Raw genomic sequence first — 12,059 nt, forward strand, 5'->3', positions numbered from 1 at the left:
AGACTTCTTGTACATATCTTAACACTTGAAGGCTGTGTGCTAATGTTATGGCTCTGGCTGGAAATCACGCAGAGACCTACGATGCCAGTAGCTAGCGGCAAGAGCTACTTCCCATAACCCCATGTGTTGCTCCTGGCTGAAACTGGTTGATATCGATATGGCTTTAGTCCATTCATTCTAGTGAACAGGTGCTGTACATGAATACCAGCTACATTAAGCTTTCCTACCTCTGCATGGCATCATATGTTTCCTTCCATGTCGACAGCATCTGCTTGCAGGTCATCAGGGCCTCCTCCGGGCCAGACTGTAACTCTTCCAGCTTGACTTTGGTGAACATGAGACTGAACGAGGAGACACAATTGTTGGCTTTATAGAAAAAGGTAAGGACACGTCTCCTGCAATTGCCTGGTGTTTGGTTTTTTTCACTTTGACTTTGAAATAACGTGTAGAGGGATTTCACATTAGCGCCGTCTGCGCATATCTGCCTCGAAACCGAGGCTCTCTGTGTTGAACTTCCTCGCGCGCGCCCACGGAGTCCACACAGTACATGTATCCGGTTCGTAACTGTGACGCCATTTCAATTTCAACCATGCCCACTGCACAAGATACACGACCATCGCAGGTATGTTAGTTTGCGGTCAATTGTCCTTATTTTTCTTTGGATTTTACGTGTCCAATCATCCTGAAAGACTCTTCCACAAAAATTTCGGGCTGAAAAGTCTGAATTTAACATACCTTTATGTATTTTGTGTCTTAACTCCTTACTTTCAATCGTCTGATCGTATTAAAAATTGAAGTTGACACATACAGCCTTGTTTTCAAACGCCGAAGTGCGCAGATCGATGCTAAAAGCGTCGTATTGGGATCCCTCTATTAGCTTCATAAAAGCTTTTCTGTGTATCTGGCTTTAGGCATCTCTAAGAATAAACACTGCCTCAATATCACTCTTTTGGGACAGAGTCAGAAAACGTCATATAAATTCTTGTCCTCGTGACATCTGACGGGAACCTCTGTGCAGAAGTAAGCGAGGCTATGAGTGCATACGCATGCTTGAGAATGAGGCTAACAAGACAAAAGGGAAGACATGTTGCAAAGTACCCTAATGTGAGCTTGGAAACTTTGAGGCAGTCGGCTCTTCTTGGGTACATGTCTGCTGTTGGGGAGCAAGAGGCCCTTTCACGAGATGTAATTGATGTTAGGGTATCAAACAGGTATTAGAGTGCAAGACTCGCCCTCCAAAAAAAAATCCAAAACAAAATAAGACAAGGCAAAAATAAACCAAACCAAAATTAAACCAAATCAAAACATGCCCGACTATGAATACATTAGAGTTCAGTTATTACTGGCATCTGTTTTCCAGAGGCAAAACATAAAGAGGTGAGTCAAACATTCTGTACCATCTTTTGTCAAACACCACTCCCTCCCTTCAGCCAAACCCTGGGTGCGACTCTGCAAGTGGTTGCAACACAATAATCACAGTGGTTTAAGTAAATGAATTTCATCAATCAGATCTTTTCTGCTGTCTTACCTCATACTGTCTGGGTACTGATTGCAGGCTACCTCTATCAGGCCTAAGGCCTCTATGTACTGCTTCTGGGCCGACAGCAACAAGGCCAGCAGGTGAAGGGATGGGATATGCTCGCCGTTCAGTCTGAGAGCCTCGCGAACCTTCAAGACAGCCTCTGGAATCTGGATTGGTGTTGGATAGGAAAAAAAAGAGAAGCTGGTAAAGATTTGGATACAAGTGAGTTTCTAGGGTTGCAACTCCTCTCGAGGTTTTGATGCCGACACTGTCGATGCCACTCTTTAATCACTTGCTGCCGGGTTTAATTTGAACTTGCATGATGTAAAACTGGGGATTTTCAAGACTTTCCATTTTCAAAGTTCTTAAAAAAATTGTAAGTACATTTAGTGGATGTTTACATCCACACGAATGACTGTCTGGTGGTTACTCTTAAACAGACAACATCTATGGATTCCTGAGTATTTCAGCCAGGCCTGCCACCTGGTAAAAAGAACCCAGATTGTGTGGTGTTACATAAGTTTCTTTGGTTCCTGAAACTGGCACGGTGCGTGGTTGACGTCTTTTCAATTGGGGCCAGATTAGCGTGCAGCGGTATTGTATCACTCATCACTGGAGCATTGGAGCACTTTTGTCCCCGTTGGTAAGCCGCTCACGCGGAATGACACAAACAGTGGTACAATCTTTTAAAGCAATGACAGATTTCCTCCGCTATTGACAACTGAAAAATATGTTGGCAATTCCCAGCAGCTCAAGTCTTTTGTTCTGAGTACGGTCTTTTGTTATAAGGCCCAGCTCTTTTGTCCGGTTTCGGGCTCCCTGGCTTTGTTTATAAAGCCTACATATATGTGCCCGAAACCGGGGCATTTAAGAGCAGTAGTTGGTTGTGGTTGCACTTCCAGTTTGGGTGTCATTACTCTTGTAACTCTAGCTGTAAGCAGGCATCTTTAGTGCTGATACTCATGTCCATTTCTTTGCTGTTATTGCAAGGATCTGGTTGTTGGTTTGGTATTTTGTCATTGCTTACTGTTGCTCTTTGAAGCTTCTCATGGTGAAGGTAGCAAGTTAGTTATAAAGGTTTGCGGTGGCACCATGCAAGGAGGGTGCTCTGTCCATCATCAGGAGACTGCAGTCAGTCAGATAGGCAGTCCAAAACGTTGAGTACTTTTGGTTCTTTTCAGGACCCCACCCACTCACATAAGAGATATCCTTGCATGGTGCTACCGCAAACCTTCATAACTAGCCATTAATATTGTTGCAGCTGCTGTTGTAATGTAAGAGCTCATTTAATGGTGTGGCTGCTGTTATCATGGTTGATGCAGTTGTTTCACTCATTCCTCTGACTATTGTCTTTGATAAGGCCGTGGTCGGTGTTTTTCATGCTGTTTTGATGTTGATCTTGTCACGCTGCTGCTGTTGATGTTTTGTTGGTGTTGTTTTCCTACTGCTGTGGTAAGTTGTTGTCTGGTTGCTGCCTGTTGTTATTTACCTGTCGGGATATTGCCAGCTGCCATGCGATGTGGTAAAGGACCAGGAAGTCTCCAGCATCCAGAGAGTTGGACTTCTCCAACGCTTTGAGGGCCTTCTTCTGTAGCTCCTGCCTCTCTGTGTGTATGCTGGCTGTAATGCACAACGGAAAAAGGTCATCATACATTGAATTGTCATGATGTATACACTTATCTGATGATCCCAAATGGACAACATTTAACAAGGGGCTCTTATACTGGCACAGATGTCACAAAGAATTTATTCGGAAGGAGGGGGAAAGATTTGTTTTGGGGGGAGGGGGCACACCCTAAATAATTAACAGAGGAGGGGTCAATTCTGAGGTATTATCAAGCAAACTGGTGATTTTCATCATTTCTTATTTTTGGGGGGGGGCTGGGTTTGGGATAAGTACCTCACTTGTCGCCCTCCCCCGACACCTATGTATTCCAGATGAATTCTTTATATTGAAGAATCTAATAGTTCAAATACTACTCTTACTTAATAATGTATAAGGGTTCCTGCACCTAAAGGACAATTATATTCCATGACTTTTCCATGCTTTTTTCATGACCAAATTATGAAAATCCATGACCTAATAATGCAACTTCTTGGACTATTCAGACATTTAAAATTGCAAATAAAATCACACATTTTATGCACTTATTTCTGATCATAGAAATCACACAGTGTTTGAAGAGTTCCATATCTTTTCCATGACTTTAGTCATTTTTACAATATTCCATGACTTTTCCAGGCCTGGAAAACAAAAGCAAATTTCCATGACTTTTTCACGACTTTTCCAGGCTGTGGGAACCCTGTATGGTATGTGTGAGGAAGCCAATACAGTCAACTCCATGATAATACTGCTTTGAGGACAAGCCAGGTCACTTTGTTACAACCAGAACCTTGCTATAAACAGACTGGAGGGATAAAAACCAAAAAAATGAGAGATTGAGAGCCTGACAGTTTGCTGCTCCTGACAGGATTTCATATGAGCAGTGCTCTTAATATTGAGAGTCAACTATAGAAAGAACAGTTACGGCAGCACTTAATGGTTAAAGCAGGGCCAAGTCTCTGGGGTTGGCATCTATTCATTTTTTCCCCTCTAGTTCATTCAAGTGAGGGGTAGCATGCAAATTGGAATGTATTCAAAGACTCAACAGGTTGCGTCAATTTCTGACCAGTGAGAACATCTCAGGAGAAAAAATGATAAAAACGACACCAACATGCTCGTCTAATAAGTAAGGAGAAATCAAACAACAGTTGTTCCATTTAAGTGAGAGCTGCCAGAGTATGTCACCACTACCCTTCCATTACGGCAAGCAGTGGGGTGAATATGTACCAGTATGGTAGGTGTGAAATATGACCACTAACTTTCATTAGCTTTAAGCGAGTAGCCAACACCAAGCCACAGATAGCTTTTGGCGATGAACGGGCTGCCCTCCCCCAAGGCTACAGCTTTCTCTGCAAACTCGATGCCTTCATTTATCTAACCAAAAATGAGGAAGAAAAAGATGTCTTGAATCCTGAGAAACAACACCCCACTCATCTTACAGAAAGATGGGATAAATTTGTGTGCATTGCGTTGAAAATTGGTTTTGTGTAGTCCTGGCTCTTTGAACACTGAAAACAGGTTTGCATGGGCAGAGTCCTTGACTAGTTCCAGTGACAAGTAAGCCACACAGAGCCATGAACAGAGCCTACAATGATTCAAACACTCTGTCCAATTTAATCACAAGGTCTGTGATCTGTGGGCTACATCTCCGATGCTCAAAGAACACAGACAAATTTTCTTGTCTTTAATAGTCAATTTTTTGTACAAAATTGGTCCTCGAAAATGTGTGTCTTTAATGCACCTGAGAGTCTTACACAAAGAAAAGGAGAAACAATGCCTTGTCTTCCGGGGTATGTGAACAGGTGCTTCTCAGGCAAGTGCGACATTACTGTACCCACATTTATCCTTCGCGACAAGACCCTAGGCCACATATAGCGAGCAGAATCTAAATTAAACAAGTCATCAAATAAACCTCAATGTCAACTGCTGCTATCATACGAAAACAGTTCTTTGTCCCTATACACAGATTTCTGGAAGTTCTACTCCATGTGAACTTTACAACGTCTGTTGCAATTACATGGACAATCAATTGAAAAACAAAGAGCCACTGCATGTTGAACATCTTTATCTTCAGACTTTTAACTCTTACCATATTCAGTTTCTCAAGGCATATCTTGGTGGCTTGTAGCAAGACTGGCCCATTCTCGGGCTGCATTGTGGCACACTCTCGCAGCACTAATAATGCCCTGGTGTGCTGAAAATTCATAACATAGTCCCCAGAAAAGGGAAATTATCAGTGTTTAGTTGAAATCCCTTAAGACTGTTACGCAACCTGACAAGACATTTAGTCTGAATGCAAGTCACAAGCTATTCAAACAAACTAAATTTTTGTCAGTTTTCATTGTTACTTCTGCTTGGTCTGGTGTCTGGCCTTGTGAAGCTCTTGACTACAGCAATGTGAATTGGGATGCAAATTTTAAATGACTCAATTCACTTTGAAACACATTTGATTTGATCACTTTCACAGTCTGGACAAATACATGTGTTACATACTTGCAGTAAGCAAGAAGGGCAAAGATTCTCAATACTAATAATGGAGGGTTGCGTGGCTGCCATCTTGCAGGTCGGGGCTTTGGTGCCACAGGGTATGCATAAAGGAGGTTTCCCTGTGCAACAAAAGAACTGCCCTGCAAGATGGCTACTACGCAAAGCCTCTATTGGCTGATGTCAAAGAGATGACCAATACCACACTGCGTCTCAACTACAAGTGTGAGGACTTGAATCACCCCCTAAATGGCAAAGTAGGGACAGGTTGGCGGGAACTGTTTCATCTGGTTACCCTGTGCACACAAACTGGCTGAGCATGTTCAGCATGACCAGCACCAAACCTGTTCCCCAAAGCGATGAGTCTCCACTAAAGGACCTACATGTACATGTAATGTTCTTGCACAAGGTGGTCAAGAGTATTTCTGGATGCGTGGAGCTTTGTAGCTTGTTGATAGTTATGTCAGAGGTCATAGAACAATGACAACAGGCCAATACAGACTTTAAGTCCCAAGGTTTAGCGTAAATCACATACGATCTTGTTGAATTTGGCATGGTTAGAATAACAACATGGGCCACACGCCTCCACCTGTCAGTATAACAGAATCTCCTAGTTGCTGTTTCATTTTTTGGACCTACCCTGCCAGCACTAATGAGCGCCAATGCAAACTGGTACCACATATGAAACTCCTGGTAGGAAAACTTCATTGTGCCATCCAAGAACTAAAAGAAAACAAAACATCGTCTTGGAATATTGGAAAGCAAAATTTTTCTAGCCTCTTTTTCATGATGAAAAGTGTAAGTATGTTTTCGAAAGAATATTCATATTTAGTATAGAGGTGAACATCAGCTGGAGTTTTCTTACATCGGCAAGCATACTAAACTGGACTCTCCTGGACAACGTAATGGCAAGCAGATCATATACGGCAGTAGCGTGAAGAAAGGAGTGTTCTCTACTTTGAGCATGCTCTTTAGAACGACTCAAGACGACATCCCGATTCACCTATGTGGGTAAGTGGACAACATTGAGGTATAAGCATGTGTATATGATCTTGATTATGTACACACGCTGTGTGACATACTTTTACAATGAGTATCCAAAGAAAACTAATCTTAAAAGTGCAAATGGTGAAGGCTGCGTGTGTGTTTTAAACACAGATTTGAAGCAAAATTTTTTTATAATGCAGGAGGTTTTTGAGTACAAACCAAAATAACATGAATAATGAAATTTTTCATTCGCATGGAAACCAAAAGCAGCATAATAACTTTTACAAGAGTGAAACAAAAACTGAACATGAGGTTAACCGAGATATAACGGTGCATTTTGGAGGCTTTTGTTAAAAAATTCCATTACAGCTACCTTTCACAAGTCCTGAACTCCTGCAATATTAATTTAGGACCCAAATCCCTCCTAGTGAATCCTTGTCATCCCACAGATCATAGTTCAATGTGACAACATTTACGAGGAGTTGTCTTGGATTTAAGGAGTATTTCTATTTTTTGGTGACAGAAATTACCTGAAGCTCGCTGATCAGTAAAAGCAAAAGTGCTTCTTCTTCAACATTCTTAGGAACGAATAAGCTGAAGGAGATACAAAAGATATTGTTGGTGAAGACAAAACAAAGACCGGGTTAATGTTGGTGTCATTCTGTAACTTGAGCAGTTTCCTTTCGAATTTGGCTTGATTTGTATTTAGTGCAGGTGGGTGAGATGTCATGACACAAACTATAAGATGGAGTGCATGTTTGCTTTTATGAAGATCTCTACGTCAGTGATTTAGACATGTCAGTGTGAAGCAAACAACTCCAGAAATGCTTAGTGTCTGATTGTTTAGTATTCAAAGTTAGGCATTTCAGATGTTCCATAATTTTTTAAACATTGGGAAAGACTCCACATGACACACTCCATGTAAGCTCCGTGTTGCAGGCAAATGCATCCTACCAACTGTGCCAAATATGCTACACCTGATACAAATGGTTATGGTTAGAATTAGAACAACCGTGCATGCCAAAATGCCGCAAGCCATAGAATATAACACACCTCTCACAGCTTAATCGTCATCTCGGGAGGTTTTTCAGGCATAGCCACATGGCGTACACTAATATGCATACAAGCAAGTGCATGGAATTTCAGTTGAACATGAATTTGGTGCTTAAAGCATCACATGCTTACAATGTCTGGAGTACCGTGCTCAGTTAGACTATCCGGACATACTCTTGATGATCGACTGGTGATACACGAGCCCTCCTCAGGCTATCATACACGTAAGAGATTGTCCGAGATTATACTGACAGGTCTATGCACTGTCTAGGCTGATAAGTGACCACCACAGGGGCCTCTTCCCATGAGCTTAGCCCTCGAAGACAGAACCCTTCTGAGGACATTCACCAGACCTCATCAAGTACATGTTATTGTACATAGATACATGTGCATTAGTCCCCTCACTGTCAACCTAATGGCATCCAGCAAGTCACGCACAGTAAGCCTAAATTCACTGAGTTGGGAATTTGCTTTATATTGAGTAAGGAGCAGGCCTGAAGCTAGTCCTGGTTGCAAGACGTCCTTAGTGGTACAATGTTTCAGAGTGCACAATTCTTGCATTGGGCAATGATTCACCAAAACAGGGGCCCTTGTGCTGCCAAGGACCTCTTGAAACCAAAACTAGCCAGACGCTTACTTAAGGGGGAAGGGGGAACAATGCACTGACCAAGGCTCGTCAGTCATCCATTTTTAACAGCTGGCAATCAGCCCTGGGTATTAAACCACAACACATGTTTGCTGTGGATGAATCAGTTTGAAATAAAGCTGTTGCATGTAATCATTTGTATGAATGATGATGGGAATGACTCTTGTTATTCAACCCCAAATAGAAATTACAAAAGATGACCAATGGCCAGTAAGTAATTCCATGGTAATGGAATGACACTTTGACATATTACAGCACACCTTCAGTGAAGGTGATGATGTGCGAATAATTTCACTAGTAACAGCAAAAGGTCAACTGATGTACTTCTAACACCAAATTAAGTTCCATTTTTAAAAAAAAAACCACTTTTACTTTTGTAATTACGTCAATGAGGTCGGTAACAAAATAACACTATTTTATGTACTTAATGTTATTCTGTTACCAGTTACCAGCCTCAGAAACAATTCTTCACTACCACAGATGTTTCCATTTGATATGGTGATGATCGTTTTCACTCTCCTTGCTATTATGCAATATGCCAAAGCATTCAGATGTTATTCAACACGACTCATTACCAGAAATGCTGGTAATCAGCTGAATGTAGATACCCCATCATTTTTATCCAGTTTAGGTCTGTTTCCTGCCGCATGGATAACTTAGAATATGGACTTAACCCTCCTGTTTCTTTCAAAAATCCAGCTGGAGGGTTGGGCGAATTTTAGCCAAATTGTAGAAAGTAGAGCTCCACCATGATGACTTTACGCGGGACTTGATACCGTTTGAGTTCAATGCTACAGAATAGTGCACTGGTTTCCTGCACATGGGACATTTGAGGAGATTTAAGACAGGTTCCTGGCAAGATTGCACTGACAACTTGACTTTACAGACGAGTGGGCCATTCTACGATTTGAGTCCAAATGTGTGACATTTTTGTGTTCTGTTACGCCCCGGCGAATGTAAATTTGACATGGAAATAATCATTACAATTGATTTCAAAATATATTTAGTTGTTTGGCACTAAAATTGGCATTGGCAGGTAGATGTGTAATTTGAATCACAAAATCACGCTTGGAAAATGTGATTTTTTAAAAAATCACGTCAGCTATGACCAGGCACCAAAAAATTGGACCCCAAAAATGTAGAATGACCTGAATAGCTAACTTTTTTCTTTTGCAAATTTAGAATGTTAACCAACTTCATGGGACAACTCTGCAAAATATTATCTACAAAATGCAAATCAGTAAATGTGCTGTTACTGGTGAAGATTCAACTGGTGAAAATCTTGAAGTAAAGAGAAAATTGTGAAATTGTAATGAGTGGCAATATTGCATCATGCCAGCAGAAGCAACATCAGTGCTGGACAGACAAGGTAAAGGGTTCAATATCGGACAAGTCCTCAAGACAAAGATCATGGACAAGAAAAGTCATTAATTTGAAGCAAAGACATCGGTCTTGACAGACATGTGAAAACTGGAGGGAAGGGCAACAGGACAAAAATCGCACTTCAAGCTTAAGGTTTGGAGATAAGCCCACATGGTAGCCATCTTGTTTAGTTTCCCCGCTACGGTCAGCTTTATGCATGTAAACACCAAAAGAGCACCGTGCTATTTCCCACTTAGACATTTTGTTTATGCTCACAGACGTGTGCATGGGGAAATCCAAGATGGCCACTGCAGGTTGAGGATTTTTTCACGAAATGGGTCTTGAATTCCAAAAGTTCTCTGACTTCAAAGTTTACATCGAAAAGTTTACATGCAAAAGGTGACAATTGACAATATTACAAAGTGGGGAAAATTTTTCATGAGACAAATTTTTTTTCCCCTGAACAATTCAAGTTCTCTTTAAATTAAAGTTATAGAGGCTTTGCGTGGTAGCTCTCTTGCAAGGCAGTTCTTTTGTACCACAAGGGAACCTCCTTTGTGCAAACCCTGTGGAACAAAAGCACTGGCCTGCAAGATGGCAGCCATGCAAACCCTCTATAAGGAGATCCGAAGATGTGGTAGAAAAGACGGTCCCCATTTGGGCACAGAGTAATGGGCTGTCTTTTTACAACTGATGCTCTCAAAAGTTGGAGAGAGCATTTTGGTATTTACCTCTGAAATCTTTACATTCATATCTTGAAAATGTAAACTCACACAAGAAACCTGTTTACTCTCAAACAATGGACAGGCAAAATATCAGAGAACTTTGGAAAAACAGTGCTTCAGCCAAGTCCTTTTCCAGTTCTCCAAATTTACTGAAACGTAAGGTGGAGCAGTAGATTAAGCCAAATCACCCAAGACGTGCTGACTGAAAAAAGTAGGGACATGAACGTTTGGATGCAGAGCTTATCATTAGTATGTCTGCATCAGAACTCGGATGTAGATTACAGCCTGGGTCATGTTTTTTGCAAGCTCTCGTTCAGCAGACCATCTCATCCATGTGCTGTGCTCAGATCCTAACCAATAATCAGAGACCTGAGTTTTCAGCTGCACTGAATAGTTCCCAGGCTTGTGTCTTACCACATCACCTCAATACATTTCAGCATACTTGACACACTCAGGAAAAGGACTCAACCCACAGCACTGTTGGAAAGTCAACCAAACATTAATATTGATGGGAATAAAAGCAGACACAAATAGAAGGGGTCTAGAATCAAGGCATGTCCATTCAGTGAACCACCACCAGAACTAAGATACTAGCTGGGGAACTTACAGTTCATCTGGACAGTGGCTGGGACGGCTGTATATAAACATGGAGAGATGAGGTTATATTCTACACACCTACATGTATACATGGTGGGGTAGGAACATGTCGCCACTGTGATAACCAGTGTTGTAGTCAAGACCTGTTGAGACCATCACAAGACTGCCACAAGACTATACATGAGAATACAAGTCTGAATTCAAGTCACAAGCCATAGCCTCTGGCCTTGAGAATGGTCTTAGGCAAGGTTTTGTTTCTGCCCATGAGAATGGCCTTGGGCAAGGTTTTGTCTCTAGCCTTGAGAATGGTCTTTGGCAAGGTTTTCTTTCTGGTCTTGCAAATGATCCTGTGATGGTCTCCACTACAACATTACTATTGATAACGCATACCAAGGGCTCTATTACAGTCTATATGTACATATTGGAGACAAGTTAAGAGAGGGTGGGTGACGTCAAGAGAGGGCACAGAACAATGCAAGAGAGATTAAAATGACAATTTAGACAATATAGTGCAGTGAATCTAGATGAGCATTGTCAAAGACTTTGTACATTTACTTTGCTTGGAGTTCTAGTATGAGCGTTGCTACAAGGTGACATATTGAAGAACTTGCAAACAAATGTTTCTGTGACAAACCTGGTGTTGACGTGCATTTGATTTTTTGAGTAATGAAGAAACTCAGAGAGAACACCTATTCTTAAAACACTGTGAATACCATTTTGGGCTGGATTTTTGTTCATGGTTTCCTTACGCTGTGAATAATCCTACCAGCAAACTACAACTTTTTATCAGAAAGTGGGTAACCTGTCGTGCACCTGCATTATGTGGAAATGTTTTGTTCTCGGGTTGACAAAGACGGCAAGGTTTGCATGAAAATTCTCATAATGAGTTTTATTACACAGAGGTCTTGAAGAACAATTCTTGACGAAAAGTGTTAAATCTAACCTCAATTTATATATTACGATTGTTCAACAGAGGAAAACCCATATCATCTCTCCATCGCAAAACTTCCATAATTTCAAACAATCACTGACTTTATCTGAGAAGATCACACTGTGATTTTGGGTGCAATAATTTTGTAA

General features: G+C 41.3%; 1 protein-coding gene across 3 annotated transcripts in view; it reads right to left on the minus strand.

Annotated features, from left to right (window-relative positions):
- Positions 1 to 12,059, minus strand: part of LOC110986866 (tetratricopeptide repeat protein 7B-like) — a 34,428-nt gene that overhangs the window by 15,896 nt on the left and 6,473 nt on the right. For 2 of the 3 annotated variants that reach the window (XM_022249133.2, XM_022249131.2), the window contains exons 8-16: positions 10,990 to 11,016; positions 7,127 to 7,190; positions 6,475 to 6,612; positions 6,249 to 6,332; positions 5,215 to 5,319; positions 4,385 to 4,499; positions 3,012 to 3,142; positions 1,529 to 1,689; positions 228 to 341 (exon numbers count right to left, since the gene is read on the minus strand). In XM_022249133.2, the coding sequence (XP_022104825.1) occupies positions 228 to 341; positions 1,529 to 1,689; positions 3,012 to 3,142; positions 4,385 to 4,499; positions 5,215 to 5,319; positions 6,249 to 6,332; positions 6,475 to 6,612; positions 7,127 to 7,190; positions 10,990 to 11,016 (939 nt within the window). The remainder of the gene's footprint in view (positions 1 to 227; positions 342 to 1,528; positions 1,690 to 3,011; positions 3,143 to 4,384; positions 4,500 to 5,214; positions 5,320 to 6,248; positions 6,333 to 6,474; positions 6,613 to 7,126; positions 7,191 to 10,989; positions 11,017 to 12,059) is intronic. The other variant, XM_022249132.2, reaches the window with a different exon arrangement.

The sequence above is a fragment of the Acanthaster planci genome, linkage group LG01 (assembly GCF_054643075.1).
Source record: "Acanthaster planci isolate LZ-2023a linkage group LG01, COTS_SCS, whole genome shotgun sequence".
In the NCBI taxonomy this organism is placed as follows: Eukaryota; Metazoa; Echinodermata; class Asteroidea; order Valvatida; family Acanthasteridae; genus Acanthaster; species Acanthaster planci.